General features: G+C 40.0%; 1 protein-coding gene and 1 non-coding gene across 2 annotated transcripts in view; both read left to right on the top strand.

The window, feature by feature from the left end:
• Window positions 1-22,460, top strand: part of SEPTIN7 (septin 7) — a 34,911-nt gene that overhangs the window by 7,152 nt on the left and 5,299 nt on the right. The window contains exons 3-9 of the mRNA XM_090287026.1: window positions 6,266-6,366; window positions 7,247-7,381; window positions 12,051-12,168; window positions 14,494-14,586; window positions 15,682-15,778; window positions 17,277-17,328; window positions 19,029-19,154. Of these exons, the coding sequence (XP_090143152.1) occupies window positions 6,266-6,366; window positions 7,247-7,381; window positions 12,051-12,168; window positions 14,494-14,586; window positions 15,682-15,778; window positions 17,277-17,328; window positions 19,029-19,154 (722 nt within the window). The remainder of the gene's footprint in view (window positions 1-6,265; window positions 6,367-7,246; window positions 7,382-12,050; window positions 12,169-14,493; window positions 14,587-15,681; window positions 15,779-17,276; window positions 17,329-19,028; window positions 19,155-22,460) is intronic.
• LOC150001225 (small nucleolar RNA SNORA30/SNORA37 family) lies at window positions 17,004-17,132 on the top strand. Its single transcript, XR_016513222.1, has one exon. It is a non-coding gene; the product is annotated as a small nucleolar RNA SNORA30/SNORA37 family (small nucleolar RNA).

Raw genomic sequence — 22,460 nt, 5'->3', positions numbered from 1 at the left:
GTTCTTTTTATTTCTTGCATGATTGAATGTCTTTTATACTCATTAAGTGTTCAGATATTGAAGTACTTTGACCATCTGAATATTTTCAGTCTTTCCCTCCTTGATCTGGCAGAGTTCTTTTTCTAAATAATGGTCCCTTACATTTTAGAAGTTACAGATAATTTCTCCCTAGCTAGCATCTGCGAAAGACATTGCAAGAGGCACTCAGTTTAAATGTTAGAATTCTTTTCTTTCGCATTGGCCTATATCCAAAATAATCCAGTCCAAACTCACTTGACCCTCCTTTAAGGTAATACTTCAACAGTGTCCTCTTTCATTGTGAATATCTTCCTCTCTGTTTTTGTTTTTAACACAAAGGAGTCATTAGGGCTGAGAGTATCTCTAGTAAGATTCTTGAGACAAAGGCCTGCATACCACTGGTAAATCTCCCCCTTTTTGCCAAAAGTAAGACTTAGAGCATCTCAGAACTGAATTGATCCTGACTTAGAATCCCAGAGAAGTCCTCTTTTCTGACTGTATCATGGAGGTATTACTTGATGTAATGAAACAAGTTGAAGATGATTGAAACTCTTGCGCAGGAGAGAACATACTTATTCCATGTCATTCAGTGTAGTTAGAGAACATAATGGAATTTTCTTTTGAAGTTGACTGGCTCTTCACCAAGCCTAGTAATCTATCAGATGATTTGCTCTTGGATGCTCATAAATTCTCTCAGTGGAGAGTGGTAAGAAGTATTGTATATCAGCTCAGCCATATCAGACCAGGAGAAACATACAGTCTTGAATTCTAAAAGGCAAATGTCTGCAATTTCCCTGCCCTGAAGTCATTCTGAACATTTTTTACTGTTTAAAAGAAAAAGGAGGAGGAGGTTGGGGAAAGAAAAATCATGTGATGTGGCAAAATAGGGAGTGAAATTTTGATGAAGACCACCGATTTCCTCATCTCCTTCCTGAGAACTATTTACTTACAAGAGACGTGTTTTCAGAAGAGATTCCTCTACATTCACATTCTTGGAAGGAAGAGGAAGCTGTCTGTCTACACTGGACAGAGAGATGATTCTGGGCTTCCTGTTACATACAAGTGGTTCTGCCCTGAGTGAAGTTTTCAGTGTCAGGTAGAAGTTTCTGAGATTAACGCGCACCTAGCGTGGGCTGCGTGACCGTGAGCTCTGTACTTCCCAGTGGGAGTGGACGCTGTAGTCCTGGAGTTCTTCGTACCAGGGCTTCTCAGACCCGAGTGTGCGTTACAGTCTCTGGAAGGCTCGCTAAAACAGACTGCGGAGTCTGCCCCCAAGAGTCTGCTGTTTAGTGGGTTTGAGGTGGGGCCCAGAGAGTTTGTAACACGTTTCGAATGAGTCCCGAGACTGCGGGTGCCGGTCTGGCGCGGCACGTGGAGAACCGCTGCTCTGTAGTGTCTCCGGCCGGCTGCGGTCTGGTTTCACCTGTCTCGGGGAAAGTAAGAGTGAATTGTTTTTCCTTAGTTCTTTTAGAATATTTCCAATTAAATGAAGTAGCATCAAGTTAAGTCGTATTTCATGTCAGTGAAAGGTTCCAACTATCTGCTAGGGAAAGACCGTCTTTTTTCTGAGACTAAATTCATTTTAATTTCTTCTGTGAAATGATAGTGTTAGATTTTATTTTTTGAGCTCTTAGTTGGAAACTTTTTGTTGGTTCCCTTTAAAACTTTTCTTGGTCAGTGAAGTTCTGTAAATCACTATTGTAGGTTAAATGGAGTAAGAAAAGGTGAAAATAATGAATTCTTTCCCAAAGATACTATGTTATAGACTCTTTGAAACATTTTTATAGAGTTCCATTAGGAAACTCCTGTTAATGTTGCTCCAATTTTGGTATTTTTTTGAGCCAGTCAGTCACAGAACAGACATTTGAGTGCTTGTCTTAGACCAGGTTTTGCAGCTACAGTGATGGTGGTCAGAGTCAAAGTTCTTAAGAATCTCATAACCAAGCGAAGGATGTAGCATATAATTATGGTTTAGTGAGAAAGCTGCTGCTGTGAGGTGCTGTAAAGGTGACCTTGACAAAGCGGGTTTTAGCGAAGTCGTGGGAATGGAAGACGAGAGGGCAGTAGGATGGAAAGAGAGTGGGAAGTGAGGCGAGGAAGATGGGGCGGCTGTGAAGCAGGACGAGGGGAAGTACCTGGAGGCTGAGTGTAGGGCACTGAGAAGGTCGATTGGTTTTTATTTCCAAAAAGGATCTGAGAATGTTTATATCCCGTGGAGTCGGTCTCTGAGGCATGAGAGGCTGACAGTGCAGGGGGGGTAGTCTAAGCATGTGTCACGGTGACTCAAAGGAAAGGGGTCATCAGATCCCCGGCACAGGCTGAGAAATTAGCCTTAGGAAGAGAGGGCTGTATCCCACTGAGCAGGAGGGAATGGTCAGTACTGCTTCAGACAGGTTGGGGCTCTTGTCTGCAAGGACAGGCAGGCACTTTTCAGAGCATGGTGGCAGACGTGGTCGGGTAGGGCGTGGGAAGAGCCATCCTGGGAAATGGGAGAGCAGGAGACGGAGGGCCACAGGAAAGGGTTATCCTGCACCGGGGAAACTCCTGTTGCGATCGAAGTTGGTGAATGTTACGGAACAGAAAGGTATCTGAGCCGGAAGGAAAAGAAATACAGAGTTTGGGAGGGCGCTGCTAATAGAAAATGAAAGCAGCAGAGGATTGAAGGTCTCAGTGTAGGGAGACGGGAACGAGGCGCAGAGGGCAGAGGGCAGGATCAGAATCTTTAGATCAGTTTGTCAGCAGACGAGTTCTGGGAGTTGGCGAGAACAAAGTGGGCCTCAGGCTTAGCTTTCGGTCGTTGCCTCGTCTAGATTCTGGTGACACATAATGAAATATTCAAGATGACGTTTGTCTTTTAAGCCATTAAATAATTTAAATAGCTTTTGTGTTAGAGCTGAGTGAGACGGCTCAGGCTGGGGTGTGGGAGTGTGTGCAGAGCTTGGGCTGTCGTGCTGAGCAAGCACAGGTAGAGAGAAGGTCTCACCAAAAACTAACCCTGTCCTCAAAATGCAGTGCAGGTAATTAGGTGACACTTTTCATTTACCGTGACATGGCTCTTATCCACCAGGTTAGAAAGTTTTATTGCATTTAACAGTCTTCGAAAATGAAAGAAATGAAGCAGTGTAAACACGGAAGGTTTGACTTTCCTTTAGATTGAAAACCAGAACACTATTAGAAAACAGAGTGCCTTGGGTTTTTGGAATCTAGGAATCCAAAAGAGGCCTCAATAAATTAATTACACGTAAACAGTGTAAGGACTTCAGTCTTATTTTTCGAAGAGAAGCAGAGCTGCAACTGCCCTTGATTCATTCCTTCAGTATTAAGTTATGTGTTTAATCTTAGAGAACTCCGAGTGATGCCATAAAATATGCTGATGTGACCCGCTTAAGGAAAGTGCATGGGAAAGTGGCCATTTGGAATAGATTTGTTAAGGAAAGTTTGAAATTCCTGGACTTGAACTGATTTGTTTTCCATGGATCCCAGGAGGATACTTGCAGAATCAGATGATAGGATCCAGTTGGACCCTGTGAAGGGCACTCGTTTGCAGTTGTTTTCCGGATTTCTTCCATATGTTGCCCTTGTCTTTGTATCTGACCATGTATGGGTACACAGAGTTTCATAGGCCGGGGGAAGAGAGAAGCTTTATAAACAGACTCGTTAAAGTATGTAAGATACAGATCTTCATTTTTCTTATCATGTCAGTAAACAAGTTATTGCACTAATCTGTTAAAATAAAAGCAAGGAAACAAAGATCTTTAAGCTGCTGGTGTGTGTAATTAGTATACAGTTTATTTCTGAAGATAGAAATGGGTCTTGTTTAGTAATAAGAGAACCAGAAATGGTTTGAAGTAAAATTGGGAGATGATTCTATATGGGAAACTGCATTTATATATCGGTTTCTAATATACAGTACTTTGTCATTTAAAAGAATTATTAGGTAAAGGGGTGTTGTGATTACTTTGGATATTTTTGCTTCAATGACTATTTCCATAAATGAATGACCTGTTTTTAGGAAGGAGATGGAGATGAATTCAGGATATATTGAGTTGCTAGATTTGACCAAATCGTCCTTTTCTTTATTTTTAAAATATTTTTTTAAATTTATTTTTAGAGAGAGGGGAAGGGAGGGAGAAAGGGAGAGAAACATTGACCTGCTGCCTCTTGCACACTCCCTGACCGGGGGCCAAACCCGTCACCCAGGCATGTGCCCTGACCAGGAATCTAACCGTGATCCTTTTTGCCCTGTGGGATGACGCTCAGCCAACTGAGCCACATGGGCCAAGGCCAGATCTTCCTTTTTTTTTTTTTTTTTTCAAAGAGAGATATAATTGACATATAAACACATTGTCCTTTGACTGGAGGACCACCAGGCATATGAAATGTGAACTTTTTAAGCCACGTGAGATAATATCACTTATTTTAGTTTTGATCATCTAACACTGATATGTCTTGATTATTTTCTGCATTATTTTGCCTCCCTCACATTATTAGAGTAACTGGTATCAGACAAGCTGGAATGTCTTGGCTCTGTGGTGTGAAGCAGTGTTCTCCCACGTGATGTCCTCACCATCGATACTGAAGACCCCAAAAGATTACTTCTTTGATCTACAGAGAAATGAATACTTACTGATATTTAATGTTCAGATTGCTGATTGTGTATACTTGGTAGATAAATACATATATTTGAGAGTGTGCACCAGGATTAGAGCAGTCTAAAAGATAAGACCTTTGCCTTTCTTGTCTAAAATATTAGAAGGTCCTCCGTGGACTTGCATGTCCAAATCTCAGGAAGTGTTTTCAGTTTTAACAAGATTCTTTTTTAACAAAATAACTTGATTACTGTAGACCTGCATTGTCCAATACAGTAGTCAGTAAGCCTCGCATGGCTATTTAAATTTAAATTAATTCATATTAAATGAAATTAAGCATTTCATTCCTCTGTTACTCTGGTCACATTTCAAGTGCTAAGCAGCCACAGGGGCAAGCGGCTGCCATGCTGGACAGGCAGATGGACAGAGTTTCTGTCATTTCAGAGTTTTCTTGAGTAGTGCTGCCACAGGCTGGCTCAGCAATCTCAGTTTCAGCCCCTCAGCTCTTCATGCATCTAGGACCTGTAAGACATGCCAAAGGAAAATGGAAAGACAACATCGTTTCTGTAATCTCTAAAGGGGCACCAAACTTCTTTACCCAGAAATTAGTAATTTTCTCTTTCCCATCTCTCTGAATCAACATGAATAACTGAAGTCACTTTTCACATGTCTGTGATTACATTTACCCTAAGTCTGGTAGTATTGTACTTAAGCTGCACTGTATTAATGGCACTTAATGCTCAAAATTTTAATATAATTCTTGCCTCTTAGGTTAGTTAGCCTTTATGCATAAGTGGAGTCTCTAGTCTTAGTAAGCACTTGGCATAAATGTGCAGTGAGTTCTTTTCTGTTTAAATCACTGTTCGCTTTATCTAGCAGCATTTGCCCCAGGTGAATGATTTACACATTCTGATACGGAGCTGAGGGTTCCAGAAAATCTTAGATTGTAGAAAGCACTGCTGTTATTGCTGAAGTCCAACACTTTCTCAAATACAACATTTTTACACGTTGTACAGGGAACTGAAGGTTTTAATCAGAGTTTATAGGATTTAACCCTGCCAGAACACATTTTTTTTCAGTGTCTGGACCTTTGCTGATTGCTTTGGCCTAAATATACAATATCACACTTGAAAAGAGAACTGTATCTTAGCCATTCCTTAAACACGAGTGTAAATAATTACAGACATACTGAGAAAGATTTGGGAATGGTAATAAACTGATGATAGTAATTGGGTTGGCCTGAGGCAGATGGTGATAGTCCAGGAAAGCTTACTGTAAGTGGTAGATTAGATGGACCTGTCGGCTTACCCACATGGCGCCTCTGAGTTACTGCATCCTGTGCGCGCATTCTTCGTTTGTATCGTTAGATGGGCGTTCGGGTTATAAGTTCTGCATACTTAGTGATTCTGGCTGTTCATCCGCTCCTGCTCTATACCAGTTATGAGCCGGAAACCCACTATGTATGTTATGCTTTTCTTTCACGTAACCAGGACTTCCTTTGTCCGCAGTAATGGATTTTAACGGAAGCATGGGGGTGGGTGGGTTCAGTTCACAAAAAGCTTCTTGATGGGTTTTGATTCGTCTCCCTGCCGCATACCTTGTAAGGGAACCACGGGTGTAATGTCATGGTATTAATATCGCACAAATTACTCCTACAGGTGGAACAATCCAAAGTTTTAATCAAAGAAGGTGGGGTTCAGTTGCTGCTCACGATAGTTGATACCCCGGGATTTGGAGATGCAGTGGATAATAGCAATTGGTAAGAAGGGGCGTCACCGCTGCTTTCCACTGCGTTGGGGTTCGGGGTGGTGGGCTCTGCCTGCCTACCATTCTGCAATTTCGCACCTGAGCAAAGGCCACTGAACTCTAAATGCTAAGGCTTGGGGTTCGTGCACCAACTTTTCCACTTACTTACAATGCTGCTTAACTTCTTTGAACTGAATTTCTTTTCTACAAAATGGAGATAATACCTATCGTAGAATTATTTTGAAGACAAGTTCTAAAACAGCATATATACATGAATTTTCATTATAAGAAATTTAATACACTTTTCTCTATTAGAATTTTATCCATTTGTATACATTATTTTCTGTCACATTCTAATTTAAACCTGACTTTAGACCTTCAGTTTTCCATATGAAGAAAATGTCCATTACATTTTAGTTGGAAGTAGTTAGTATCTTAGTATCATATAAGCAATATTTAAAATGTTTTTTGAGTTTCACCTTTTTAAATTAAATTTCTGTCAGCTTTTGAAATACCCAAATACATACATTATGAGGTTTCTGTATTGTTTACTAATCTTTTTATTTAAAATGTAAAGTGCTTTGGATATAATTTTTCATACTGTAAATTGTCTTAGCATTGATATACTTATTGGTGCAAATGATAATGGTAATAATGTAGTTACTTTTTGACTAAACAATTTTCTTTCATAAAATTTAGAAATAATAAAGATTTTCTTAATATAATTTATACCTGTTTTTAAGTCAGTATATATAGAATAATCTGAAATATCTTATGGTTAGATTGGCTTTGCCAGTTAAAAAGTATTGGTTTTTGCCCTGTAATGAAGTCATCAGGTGTTCGTTTCTGTGTAGAACTACAACGTAACTTCTCCGCTTCTCTGCTTTCCGTAGTTGGCAGCCAGTGATCGACTACATCGATAGTAAATTTGAGGACTACCTAAATGCAGAGTCTCGGGTGAACAGACGTCAGATGCCTGACAGCAGGGTGCAGTGTTGTTTATACTTCATCGCTCCTTCAGGACACGGGTCAGTACCGTGATGCTTCTGGTACCTTTCCTTTTGTTGTCGTCACTTATTACTCAACGTCGGGTTCCTATTTTACCCTGTTTGTCTGGTGTACGTTGAACTAGACCAGTTGTAAAGTCCCAAAGTCCATGTAAAAATGTCTTATAAAAAACCATTTGAAGTCCTGGGTAAGCTCACCGTGATTTTATTTAGTTTCTCATGCATAGGCCTTTTGTGTCTGCTTCATGGAGAGGAGCATGTTTCGGTCATGGTCATGTGCCTCAGTGGGGCTAGTTTAGCTTGCTTCTGGACTACTCTGTCGCTGGTGAGCCACTCAGTGGGAGAAACAGCCATTGTAATCAGCTTAGATATGTTCTAGGAAACCCCAAAGATACTATTTACAACAGATCTGCTAGAAAAGGTTACAGAAAAGCCTACGTACCACAGTCTTCACTAAACCTGTTGGCCTTCTGTTTCCCCGCAGCCATCACAGTCACACCGTTTCAGTATCATCATTAGCACCGACCTTCTACTTACCAGGAGTTAAGGACTAAACATCGAGACATTCATCTGGTGTCATTGTCCTGTTTGTTAGGAGAGGCCACCCTGTACCCCCTTGTTTGTTGTTTGTACGTCCTCTGTCGTTCTGAGTAGATGTGTGTGTCGTTGGCACCTGCAGATGTTTGCAATTACTCTTCTTTCATCTTTGGGTAAATGACTCAACATCAGGAAGTCACTTGATTATTGTAACCTCCCCATCTCTTCACCGAAAGGAACTGAACTCTTAAACAGAATCAGACTTGTAATCCGGTACCCAGACTACTGTGCACCCCCCATAAAAGCACCCTCTTTTCTGTTTCCTGCCCCTTTCTCCGCCTTCTGCCCGTTACGGCTGCCGTGGCTGAGCATTATCCTACGCGCAGCCTTACTGTGTACTTGACTGTTTTGCGCTGTCAGACTGTGGTGGTGCGAATGCTTCTTTTATTTCTCATACTTGTCTACAGTGAATGAAGCACAAAATTAACTTCTCTCAAAAGGCTTTAGAAAGATAATCTCGAAAATACAACCCATGCCTTGCCCGGTGTGGCTCAGCTGGTTGGAATGTCGTCCCATAAACTGGAAGGTTGTGGGATCAATCCCGGGTGAGGGCACGTGCCCAGGTTCTGGGTTTGATCCCCAGTCAGAGCATGTGGAAGGCAACCAATCGACGTTTCTCCCCTCCTCCCCACAAAAGCAGTGGGAAAAAAATGTCCTCAGGTGAAGATGAAAGATAGAACACACTGTATGGCCTTTTATGAGTTCTGGTTAGCTTCTTGCTGAATTTATGTATTTTTTAATCATTCTGGCTTAACTGGTTCGAGCTCTTGCCTGGACACCAACAGAGTAATATCTTAATCTGCAGCTAAGTCAATAGAAATTGGTCAGTTTATATCCACTTTTATTATTTTAGGTCGTCTGGACTCTCTCCAAGATTTAGTAATTCTCATGAAATCACATTTCTTATATCCCCCAGGGGAAAGTATATTTCTTAAAATTGCATGGGAAATAAAGATTTTTTTTAAGCAAAAATGTTTGATATGATTCAAATGATGTGTAGTGGCTTTGGGCCATTTATTGTTTGTCACAAGGAATGGGAGTTCAAAATTTTTATTTCCGATGCATAAAAATGTGCTTTTGAATAGTTTCTCAGCTTAACTATTTTTGGAAATAGACCAAAATTCTGTCCATTTGTATGTGCTACTATGCATTAAGTGAAAGAATATGACCCTGAATTTTATGTCCAGAGTTGCAAATCGCCTGCTCACCACACACTGAAATTCCAGGGAGTCTGATAGATGAATGAGGGCCTTTATCTTTTAAGGGTAGTCCCTGGATTTCCTTTTTAGTGAGATTCTGTTTGGGGAGTAATTATAAATTGTTCCATAACAATTATATTTTCATTGCCCCCCACCTCACCCCACCAGGTGTCATCACTGAACACACAAGGGTGAATTTATGATTTCAGTTATTGTTGCTTCAGTTTCTTTGTTCAGTGGTTGGTAATTGCTATTAAAATAAAACACTGACTTGGAATTTGAATTTTAAAATGGTGTTTTTACCCTTTTGAATATTTATTGCGACTTAAAATGTCAGTGAGCTTATATAAGGCTTTTTTCCTTACATACATAATACATGTTTATTATAAATATTTGTCATTTGCCCCTTATTTATTTATTTTGCTGTAGGCTTTGAGGTTAAATTGCCTTTTCCCTCTGATGTAAGTTTATCCTCTATAAATTCTATAAAGGCTTTCCATTGTTTAAAAACTGAATTTGTGGGGAAAGATGACCTGAAATAAAACTAAATAGAGGAAAAAATTTCAACCAGAAAATAATCTACATATGAACTAAATGTTTTTTGCTGTTGGCATTTTGTAAGCTTCTGAAATTTGTATGCTAATTTAAAAGGGCAAAAGGGTGTTTTTGGGGGGCTTTCATAAAAGGTTTTACCTTTTTTTTCTGAAATTTAGTTTTTGAACTGATTTAAATGTCCTTCAGCCCTGTTTTCTCTCTCTCTCTCTCTCTCTCTCTCTTTCTCTCTCTCTCTCTCTCACACACACACACACACACACATATACACACACACACTCTTTGTAGTACTCTTAAGAAAACCATATATATTTATAAATATAGAAGATATATATAAAACTGTAGTACTCTAAGAGAACCCTAATAAGGGCTTTCTCTTAATTTTAAAATATTAGTAAAATCTATAACATAATTAGATCTTTATTTCATTTTTCTCGTGGTTTTATAAAAATTAAGGAATACCACTTCAGAATGCTATTTTATGCAAAATATTTCCATTATCTTGATTTACTTTTGTAGAATATTAATGTTTAGTCTACAGTATATTCTAGGTGTGATGAACTGTTTTGATTGTCATTTAGAGCTCTTCAAGGACAAGGAAAAGTACAGGAGCTTACTTTTTTATCAGTAAATATTTGGGCACCTTCTCAAGTGTTGACACTGTACTAGGCATTGAAGATACGGATGAATGAGACAAAACCCTTGCTCTTGAGGGTCTAGTGGGGAAAATGGGAAAATCTTATACACAGGCAGGCAGTTATTATATGGTAAATTAAGTGTCTTGACTCCTCAGAAAGGTACTTGTCTAGATGTAAGTTAAAGAAGGGTTCCCAGAGGAAGTGAGAATTGTAGGACAAGTCCTAAAAATGAATAGGAATTAGGCAGGCCGAGGAAAAGGGGGTGGGAATAGAGCGTGCTCCAGGCCGGACGTCAGAAGTTCTGAATGGCTGGCTTATTGGAAGTAGGAGGTGGCAAGAGACGCTAACGAATGCTGAGAGATGGGGACAGCTGGGGAGGTCATGTCTTCCCAGGCCTGTGGGCCACAGGAGCTAAGAAATCGGTAAAGGTTTTCAGTCAGGGAATGAGTCAGTCAGATTTGGGTTTTATTGTATTTTTACTTATTTATCTTAAATTATTTTAAATTGAATTTATTGGTGACACTGGTTAGTAAGATCATGCAGGTTTCAGGTGTACACGTCTATGATACAGGATCCGTGTACCCACCACCCAAAGGGAGGTCATCTTCTAGGCTTGGGTTTTAGAAGGACTGTTCTGACTGCAGGCTGCACGGTTTGAAGGGAAACCAGATAGATTCTTGTAATCATCCATACCAGAGGTCTTGGTGGCCTAACCAAAGTAATGGAAATGAAGATAAATACATTTTTATTTGTTCAGCAGGTCTTGGTGAATCTTTGGAAGTAAGAGTTAGAGAAGGGAAGAATCTGGGCTTCAGCCTTGAGTAATTGGGGTGTGTAGTGCCATTCACTACTGAAGTAGAAGCACAGAAGCAGGATAGTTAAGAGCTTCAGATGAGCTTTTGATTTTGAGGAGTTGAAATGGGATGTCCAAGTATGTGTTTCTACTGGGTGAGCCCAAGTCTGAAACGTAAGAGCAAGGTCTGGGTTTGGTGTGAAGGTTTGGAAGTCATTGTCCCATAGAGGATAATAGAAATTATTGTAGCTGACAGTAGGCTTGTGTAATGAGGGGTAAGGAGAGAAGAAGACCCAGTAGAGAATACCCCTTAAGGGACTCGCTTAACAAAGGGGATCCGGAAAGGTTACCCTAAGGGAGCAGCTTGTGAGGGGCTGATGTCAGATGCTGCCTAATGAGCGAAGGGAACAGCCATGGTAAGCACGTGGTCTCGTCAGTGCTTCCCATGGCATGGTGACCCTGCAAGGACGGTGTTGAAGTGCAGCTCTGTTATAATGGGTTAAGGACGGTGAAGAAGATTCTCCTTTGTGCCTTTCCTCTGAGGACTAAAAGTGGTAGCAAGAACTTGAATATGGGGTTCTTAAAAACAAAGATTTCTCAAATTTTGAGTCATAAATATAGAGGCACTTCTAGGAAAACGTATTAGGAACCTTTCAGGTTTCCCTAATTCCTGTTTAGGGCCAAAGCGCTATGGCCAGGACGCAGGACAGGGGTGAGTCAAGGCCTTCCTAGCGACCGCGGCACCACCTGAGGTCCTGTGGTCCCTCACCGTGGCCCTTGCAGCGCGACCTCACGGGCTGTTCCTCACACCCAAGCATAGTCATTCCAGGGTATTTCACTTCGTATTGGGGGCATGAAGAACCTGCTTTTCCAGACATCCTTTCAGTCATGGTACATATTGTGTGTTTCAGACTTAAACCATTGGATATTGAGTTTATGAAGCGATTGCACGAAAAAGTGAACATCATCCCACTCATCGCCAAAGCAGACACGCTCACACCGGAGGAGTGCCAGCAGTTTAAAAAGCAGGTGGGCCGGAGGGGCGAGCGCTCGGGTCTCCCACCCCAGTCTCACACTCCGCAGTCGCTCTGTTTTCCGCAGAGTGTTACAGTGTGCGTCTCTCGCTGCTCTTCTCTGCGGTCGTGTATGTTGTATCACAAGTAACTCTTGAAAGCAACCCTCCGCCTTCGTTTTCTCCTCAAAGGCCTTATCCTTTGTCACTTAAGGTGGCTCTAGATGTGTCCATGTAGCCTCCACCGGCGGCTCCCCACGCTCTTTAGGTCCTTTTCATGGGCTGGATTTCAAGAAGATTACTTTTTGAAAGGGTATGATTATTTTATGCCTGTCCCCGCTCCCCCCATTTTGTCATGATGCTTTCCCAATAAAACCATCGAATTTCTGCTCTAATGGGTCTGTTTGTTCTGGTGCCTTGTTAGCACTGTTCATCATTTTTATTTAAAAACTTTTGGGAATAAAGTGCTCCCTAATCATTTCTTTAACTTTTAATTTTCCATAAAAGCTGAACACTTGAAAGCATGGGTTTATTTTCTTCTCATTGTCATGTTTGGTTTGTTACAATTATTTTATGAAATGTAGGGTCAATTTCTGGAATTACCCTCCTATTCCAGTATCCAATTTTTATTTTAGGCTAATGCTATATCTTTTAAACTGCAGCTATTTTGTATAATATTTTTTTAAAATATAGATCTTAGAGTTAAATATCTCTTACTTTCCTTGTAGTCCCCTTTGTAACAAGAAACTTTTTTTTCACCTTTTTCATTGTGAAATTTAGAATACCTTAAACCTGTTACAAAAACTAAAACTGTTGAAATTTGCTTTGGAATTGTGCTAAATCTGTTTCAATTTTTTGGACTGTTTTAGTACATCTTTTTTATTACATTTGTTATTTCCACCAGGAGTATATGTTTCTCTATTTTCTATTCACACCCATTCTTATTTTGTAATGTGCTATTTCTAAGTTCAAATCGTAATCATACACATTTCTCCCTTTCTATCTTGATTTTTATGTATTTTGATTTGGAACAGTGCTAAGAACTTAAAAACAATGCACAAGCAATGATCTCTATTTCCAAATTGGTTACACAGTGGCTGTACAAGTTTTTTTCCATATGCTTAAAAATCTGGTTCATAACCCAGGGCACCTATCAAACTCACCTAGAGAACCTTTTCAGAGTGAGTTCTTGTATTATATCCTTAGCAGTCACTTCTGCAGATGAAGATGGGGCTCTGGCATTTGCTGTTTTGAAGTTGCTCACTCAGGCCCTTTTAATATACAACCCCAAGAACATCTGCTCTTAGAGCTAGCTTTTAGTGGTTCTTTTTCTCTCAGTCGCGCATTTGACACATTATTACTTAGTTCTCATGTTCTTTTCCTATGTAGATACATACCCAGCAGTAAAACATGTGTGGTCCGGTGCTTTTTTCAGTGCCAGTTTTATTTCTACCTGGTACAGTAGCCATGTAACACATTTTGTATAGGGTCCCTTTCCCGCTGCTGGGGAGCCCCCTCAGGGAGAATAGCACTGAAATACCGTACAGTTGGGGAGCTAGTTCTAGGTCTGTTAGGTACTGGTCGGTTTCGAGTGTCAATAGGGCAGGTAGTTAAACATTATTTGGATATTCATGTTGTTTCGAGTTGAGTGGTTGGATGAGATAATTTAATCTGAACTAGGTTATTTCTGATGTTAATAAGTCACCTTTCTTTGCTCTGCATTCTCCTTGTTCGTGCCTTAGCTTAGCCCTTTCGTTTCCAGGGCATGTTTCCTCCGTGTGCTTGCCTGATCTTGTGTCTGGTGCTCCTTGGTTTGTGCATGTACACATGTTCGTGCGAGGGTATCCCTGACAGTGTCAGAGTTTTTCTCCTGGAGCCAATACCATATTTAGTCTTACTTACCTTAGCAAAATTCTACTAAAAATTGTAGGTGAGTGTAAGCTTTGTTGATTCAGCTGCGTAAAACGGAGAGAACTCTATCTAGGGAAAGAATCTCAGTCCTTGTAAATAAAGGACCTAAAGCCATTATAGTAGAAATCATCTAGAGAAAGCCCTTTCAGGAATCTTACAGGGTGTTTAGAACTCTCTTGATATTGTAGCCACATGACTTTAACACTTCTGAAGTAATCGAATTTTGGCAATGGTGTTTATATTTTAACTTTATAGCTTTTTTAAGGATCAGCATGGTACTTTGTTTTTAGATTACGCTTTTTACATCATTGAAAAACAGTAAAGGACCTAAAGCTGAGGGCTCATAGGAACTTAAGCAAAGTATAATAGAAGTAAAGCTAATGTACTAATTATGTGTGGTGCTCTTTTGCTGATTTTCTCTTCCATTTTAGATAATGAAAGAAATCCAAGAACATAAAATTAAAATATATGAATTTCCAGAGACAGATGATGAAGAAGAAAATAAGCTTGTTAAAAAGATAAAGGTAGGTTTATTCCCATACACATACTAAAATGTTTTGGGGCCTTAAAAACACTACTATCCACTAGAAAGATATCAGTGTTTTTTAAGTCTTTGGCTTACAGAATGAATTGGGAGATTATTCAGTGTTGAATTCAACTTTCAATTAACTTTGTTGGGTGACCATATTATATGTAATAAGGCACTGTGTGGAATAGAGAGATGAATAATATAATTCCAATCTTCGTATGGTTTTCAATTAACTTTTCATATACTTTTTCCCCTTAAAATGCAGGTAATGAGAAAAAGGAGAGGATTTGTTCTTAAGCATTATTATGCTTACTTAATCTTTGTTTTTAAGAGCCAAACAAAAATATGTGGGGTTTTGTTGTTGTTGTTGTTTTTGTAAAAACCAGCCAAAAATCTATGCCAACATAATTTTCTGTAATTTTAATTTATACTGGTTTCTTAAGTACCCTGACCTAAAAATGGTGTATTTATTAATGGCATTATGTAAGCAAATAATTATCTTGGAATAATAAAATATTCATACCTTACCAATAAAAATTTTCTGAGGTGTTCTAAAATATCTATATTTTATATAAAATTCTTATATATTTCTGGGAGCTACAGAATTTTGAAAGACTGTATTATGATTTATTGTGGCTGAATACAAATCAGTCCCCCGGATCTGGTATTCCAATGCTAGATTTTAGGAAGTATAATATTTCCTGCTTCCCAGGCTGTTAGGGTGTTTTATGATCAGGTAGGTGGGCTAATCACAAGCCTCATTTATTTCTGTCTGCCAGTATATTTTTTACCCTTTTTAGTTTTTCTAGTATGGGACAGCTTCTTTTTGGAATGATCTTCTAGCAAATAATTTGATTAGTGTATGCTTTAGTGCTCTAAAACTCTCAGAGAAAATATAATTTTATTCATTGTTTACATTGATGAGAATACCATGTAATGGCAGTTTACTAAATAGTAATCGAATGCCCTATAAAGGTGAATTTAGAGACTGTCGAGGTAGTTTTTTTGCTAATCCGTTGCGTAATTTCTTTATTCTTGAATCTGTGAGGGCTGCAGAGATGTACTTGAGCAAGAATACTTTGTTTTATAGGACCGGTTACCTCTCGCGGTGGTGGGCAGTAATACCATCATTGAAGTGAATGGCAAAAGGGTCAGAGGAAGGCAGTATCCTTGGGGGGTTGCTGAAGGTAAGGTGTTCTTTAGTGAATGACTCTCTATAAGAGCTCACTGTATTGATGCATTCTAGATTTTCAGAGATAGTTGTGAATTCAGTTTCATCTCGTCTCATTTTCTCAAACATTCCAGCTTCTCAGGTTTTGTGTCCTGCTAAGGCAGGCAAGTGAGCGTTCCACCCTGACACTAATACTTCTGGAGCCACTGGTCAGTGCCCCGCCCGCCCACCTCCGCCCCAACACTAGGCCCGTTCATGTTTTCTTGTTTGAAAACATGCTTATAACACAGGTGTTCTTTATCTGGGGTCCCAGTACTGCTTCAAGGGATCCGATGACCTTTCTGATATTGAAAACAGTTTTGGAGAAAAGGCCTCTCTTTTATCTTAAGTCTCAGGTGGGTCTGGGACCTTGGAAATGGTTGAGAACGCTTTCAGAAGCCCAGTTAAAGCCCAGTTTCTTCTCCTCAGGACAGAAGTTACCTTTTTTTGGCATCGGATCTTTAGAGTAAAAAAATTATTGAGAGACCCTCTACTAATTTTGTAAGGAGTTTTTTTGTTGTTTTTAAGGAGTTTTAAACACCAATAAAATTGTAGCTGTAACATCAAATCTCAGAAATCTGCTGGCAGTATAGGTGTGTTTCCCAAGTTTGTGTTTATTATATTGGTTTCACCTCATAAAAAGATGAATATCTCCTGTGTTCCGGTAACTTGGAACCAAGATTGAGTCATGCGTGTTTTATGTTTGTTATTACTCTGAATAATTCACTAATTTTTAGGGTATCATTCCAAGTTACTGTCTTATCAGTGACTGACTTTACCAGTGACACTATACTCATTCCTAGCTCCCTTCTCCCCAGGAAACCTTCAGTTGCTGAGCTGAGACTTTAGAACTTGAACAGCCCTTAAAGTCTATGCTGAAGAATTTGCTTTGTATCTTTAGTTTTAGGGTTTTCTCCCCACAAAGATGTTACTGTAAGTTTCATTTTGGTTAGGTAGCTTAAGAAGGTTTTCCTAAAGTGATTCCCTCTTACCTCCCCCAACACTAAACTTTTAAAATGCATTTTATCACAAAATAAATGTATTCTCTGAGAAGAAAAAGTGGTGATCTCCCTTTTCAGAATATCAGAAGTGTTGTTCTGAAGAGCGTCCTTGTCAGGTCTGTTACTTTATCACTGAGGGTTACACTTCAGTGAAGCAGCGCGGGGGCACTTAGCTGCGGGTCCCAGTGTCGAGCCCCCGCGGCAGCACTTTCACAGGTCCTGCCCCTGGCAGTGGGGCCGGGATTTGGTAGCTGGTGCTGACAGAAAGTCCTTGGTGTCATCCTTGCCCTGGGACGGTGCCAGCGGCAGCTGTGACTCAATGGTACAGAGGAAGAATAAAGCCTTCATGGAAAACTGATCCGAACTCTTTTGCGTATTTTCTTATTGTTGTTACCCCCATTTTTTCTGTGAAATTTTTTTTGGAAAGCCTGGGGTTAGTGAAAATAATGTATGTGGTCTCTTTCTTTTTTATAGTTGAAAATGGTGAACATTGTGATTTCACAATTCTAAGAAATATGTTGATAAGGTAAGTGTGAGCAAAGATGAAAATAATAGGCTTTTTCCCCCCTAAATAAAGTTAGAGTTGGACAGATTAGTTTGCCTTCTATAAATGTAGCTAATTTAGATGATCTTCATTCTAGCACTGAGGTAAGCAAGCAGTGCATGGAGACAACTCGGGTGATTTCACCAGGGTTTTCAAGTCATTAACAAAAATACAAAATGACCTGTGTGGCCAGGGATGTATAGGAAAAAGGTCTGTCTCATTTTAGTTTCTGTTGAGGTTTTAACACTGACTGGGGTATGGAAAGTAGAAAGGAAGACTTGCTCTTTAGCGTGCAAGGCTGGGAAAAGCGCAAGGGAAGGCTAGGTTTTGAAGGCATGTTTCTGTAACGGGGAGCTTATATGGTGTCACCTATAATGATAATGGTACCAAAAAAATGAGTGACAACCAAGGAGAGATTGTCATGAGTTAAGAGAGGCTGAGAGTAGCTCCCAAAACACTGGAACTCTTTTAAGTTTGGAGAATCGGTGACAAATTAGCACGAGCTTTTTATTCTCAGCCGCTGGCTGTGCTTGGAGTAAGGAGCTGCCTGACTTGGCTGAAGGAGAGGGGTAGAGCTTTAGGTGTAACTGCGGTGGCCAGAGAGAGGGGATAAAGAGAGGAGACTTGTGGGAAACCCAGACTTGGAACGGGGCGTGGGGGTGGTAAGTTATCAGAGAACAGAACGGGGTGGTGGGTAAACGATCAGAGAACTGCATGGAAAATGTGAGATAGTAAGAACTGAACATCACATTCTATTCACAGAGGGGAAGTAGCAGTAAATGTTTCCTGGGTATGGGGAAGAATACAAACAGATACGCCTTTACGTTTGTTTCCATTTTATTAAGGTGGTAGAGACTGCAGGTGGCAGGTGCCGGAATGGGTGGGTGGCGAGGAGAGGGCGGGTCAGGTGATGCCCAGCCCTGCCACACCACGTGTGTCCACGGGCCTGCGTTTGCGCAGGGGTCTCGTGCGGCCGCTCAGGTTGTCTGCCGCCTCTCGAATCATTGAGGAATGATGAAATTGTCTTATGTATTGTACAGTTTATTCTGTATGTATTGATTTTACGTTTTATGGAAGTGTTATATGCAAACATTCATTTAACCAGGATACCACAGCCACTGGACAGTTTGAATAAACAGAAATTTACTCTAAATTAAAATTCCTGTTTGAATTCAACTTGATATGTGCATCTAAAGTGTCCCTGGGAGTTTATTGCCTTAATAAAAACTCAACTACTAATAATACTGCTGAAAGAAAAGAATTACTTTTAGGTTTTATGAGCTTCAGTAGCAGCTAATCTACTTTCCCCTCTCTAGTAAAAGAAAATATATACAGCAGATCCTTGAATAATGTCATTTTGTTCACTGTTGTTTTGTGATAATGTAGGAACTTAACTCTTGTTTATATCTATTAGGCTCTAGTAAAAATGGTTTTGTTATATTTCGTTTTGCTTAAAGTCGCAGAACCTATATCGCTGACGTTAAGTGAGGACTTACTATAGTACAAAGGTAAATACTCTTCTGTAGAAATGTCATCTTTAGAAACTGCTCTGAGGGGATTTATGGCTCTTAAATTCTCATTTGGACCCCAAATTTCCGACGGTGCCAAGTTAGTGCATTCTGTGTGTCCTGCTCTGCTATTTAACGGAAGCAAAACCTTGCTCTGTTACTTATTTATGGCAGAACCCACATGCAGGACCTGAAAGATGTCACTAACAACGTGCACTATGAGAACTACCGGAGCAGAAAGCTGGCCGCCGTGACCTACAACGGGGTGGACAACAACAAGAACAAAGGGCAGCTGACCAAGTAGGTGTCCATTGCTTCCTTCAGAGAAGGCATTATTTTTTATGTTCGTTTATAATTATATTGTTTCATTTTCGTCAGATTCCTCCGGTCTGCTCAATAGAAAATCGGGATGTTATTTATGCACAGCAGGAGAAATTTATATTGTTAGGCTTTGTTTCAGCAGTTTTATATTTTACTGTTTAATTGTTGGAGGAAGTGTTTTATTACCTTGTTTCTTAAGAGAAAGTCTTGTGTTCCTTTTTGGTCATTTGCCATCATGTTTATAATCCGTAAACAACACATTTGATAGATCCCCAGTGAGAAATCAAACAGCTCCTTCAGGAAATACTTCTATTTTAAGTGAAGAGAAAAGTTACTCTCAAGGTCTTTTAACCCGTTTTACTTGTAAACATCTCATTGTCTTTTGAAGGAGACTGAACATAGAGCTTCTGCCTTTTATTGTGTCTTTTAAAAATAAACCTTTTTGGTAGTAGTTGTCACTAGAAACAAGGGACAGGACCAGACAAAAGAGATCCTGAGATGAAGGTGGTCACAGTCACCTCCTCTGCCTTCTCTGTTCCTGTTGTGTGTGTACACGGAGCAGCCTAGCTGGCGTTTCGCTTGCCTCTGTTGTGGGCAGAGTGTGAGTGACCCCAGGGGGCGCTTCCCCTGCGGGGGTGAGAGCATGCTCGGGCAGGTGGGTTAGGGGTGTGTGCGGACACCGGGGAGTTAGCCGGCGTAGTTCTGGGGGAGTGTCGTCTCTGCCCTGTTTTCTCTTTACTTGGGATTGTTGAGGATCCGAAGTGATAGGAAGACCGTTGAACGACGTGTGCGCGTTTGTAGCCAGGTGTTCCTGCCATTGAGGGACAATCTGAAGGGTCATCTGCGTAAATAATGAGAAAGGCAAGTTCTCAGTGCGGCAGCGCTGTGTTACAGTGGCCAGTGTCCCTCCCAGTGGGGAAGAACATGCTTCTTTTCTCGTTTTGAGTCATGTCTCACGTGGCCTTTACATTTCAGAAGAAAGCACACAGCATGAAGAGTCTTTGGCCGTCCGTCACACACAGTTCCCTTCTAAAACTGATCTCAGGCCTGCTTCCGTGTTTATTTTCTTCCCCGTTTTCCTCATCGTTTCTGGGTCCTAGGTCCTACTTTCTTACTTGGCTTTGAATTTCTCCTTGTGCTGATAGCATGCTTATTTGAGGAACTTCGGTCATCAATTCCTAGCTTTTCTGGTTTCAGGGGTCTTGTGAGAGTGATTTTTAAAAGTAAATTTCCAGGTTCAATAATGAGCAAGTGATTCTCATTCAGTGGGTGGGGGTGGGCCTGAGGGCTTGGGTTTTTAATAAGCTCTCGGGCTGGTTCTGACCCCGGTGATCATACCGTCTGAGTAATTCATGCTTTGCAAATACTGACTTCTAGGGAAATTGACTTGGTTATTTTAACAATTTAATATTTAAAATACAAGAGTATTTCAGGTAAGGGTCAGTGCATGAGAAAAAGACAGGACTTTTTTTTAGCAAAACTTGCTTCAGCTTTATCACAAAAATGTAAGGATCCATTATCATAAATATTGTTAATAAGATCCTAATCCATTTATTTTGTTTAATTTTTTAAGCATATTCTTAAAAGGCCAGTAAATTCTTTATATTTTTATTTTATTGTTATTTTTCAACTACAGTTGACATTCAACATTATATTAGTTTCAGGTGTGCAGCATAGTGGTTAGACAATTATATAAATTTCAGAGTGATCCGGCCCTAATCCATTTTAAATATTTTTCACTAGCTTAAGGACTTTTTAAGTTTTTAAGAAAAATATAGATAAATCTGACATTTTTATATGTTAAAGGGAAATGTAGTATCAGTACATATTTTTCATTAAATGTATGCACTTAATGCTTATTTTTCTTCTTTTAAACATTTGTTCCTTACCTAGAAATAAGGAATTCTTTGTTTTCATATTTCAAAAATAAAGCTTTTCAAGTAATGCTGGAATATTTCTGCTGTTCGTTGTGGGTAACATGTAATTCAGAGAAAAATAGTAAAACTTACAGTGTTGTTACAAATTCTTCTGCACATATAGAATTGTAGTGTAGATTGCTTGCGTTAAACTGTAACCCAGGTGAGAACATAAAAAAGTAGAATTCTGTTGGAAATGTATTTCTTAATGGGATGAATCATGTCCTAACTGCCCGTGAAAATAATTTTTAAAAGTTTGTACTGTTAAAAAGCAAATTGCCCTAGGAGTTAGTACATTATTTTATGTTGCTAGTAAGTAGAAAAACAAATATTTTTAAGATTGAACCAGCCGGGGAATGACTGTCATAATAATATGTTATGTTAAGTTAGGTTTTTATTGCTTTATTGCATAACACGTACTAAATCTGAAAGAAGTCACTCGGAACTTTTGTCCATAGGATATATCTTATATTGTCTTGAAAATTAACAAGTTTAGAAAACATTTCCAGTTGACTTTTTTAAAAAAAGGTCAGTACCAGCAACTTACGATGCTTTTGCTGATATAAGGGTGCTTTTCGTTGTAGCTAAAGACCCATCCATGAGCAACGAAGAGACGGCTGTGCTTACACACATGAAGTAAGCCAGGGGGGTACAGGCGTCCTGTTGATGTCCTGTGTGTGGTCCCTCCATGGGCTCTTCCCTCCATAGCTGTGCACCCTTTAATCTGATAATGGTGCAGGGAGAGGTTGGGGTGGTCGGGAGCTTGGCGTGGAAGAGGTCAGGTCGCGAAGTGGAAATGGCCAGTTATCCAGCTGCTTCCCTCTGCTGTGTATTCGAACTGAGAGCATCCCGACGTGGACCCAGACACACGTTTCTGACACCCAGCACTACACTTTATCGTTAATACAAACACACTCAGTACTGGGGGACACAGTCTGTGGGTTTATATAGTAGTGCTTCGATTAATCACTGAGGGAGACTTTCCTGTGGTCACCTCGAGGGCTTCACACCTCCAGGTACACCTACACCTAGGACAATGTACCTTACTTAGGTAAGGGATGGCTAAGAAAGAGTAACTTTTCTTTTGTGAAGTGAGAGGTGGGCTATTTATAACTTGGAAATTTTCAGGCCTGTCACTTTAGGCAAGACTATGAAAGCTGGGAATCTGGAAACTGATTTCTCTTAAAAGTGCGGAGGCTTGAGTAACTCTTGGAAGGTTTCATATAAGGACCTCAGTTGGAAGAGCACTAAATTACACCATTTCTGTGGCCCTTTAAAAGAAAGGGGGGGTTCATTTTTATCACTTTATTACTTTGTATGCCCTCTAAGTAGCATCTACAGGCAATTTGAGAAAGAAAAAAATTGATAT

This window comes from Furipterus horrens, unplaced genomic scaffold (assembly GCF_987537825.1).
Source record: "Furipterus horrens unplaced genomic scaffold, mFurHor1.1.pri manual_scaffold_9, whole genome shotgun sequence".
In the NCBI taxonomy this organism is placed as follows: domain Eukaryota; kingdom Metazoa; phylum Chordata; class Mammalia; order Chiroptera; family Furipteridae; genus Furipterus; species Furipterus horrens.
This window is presented reverse-complemented; position numbering and strand designations above follow the sequence as displayed.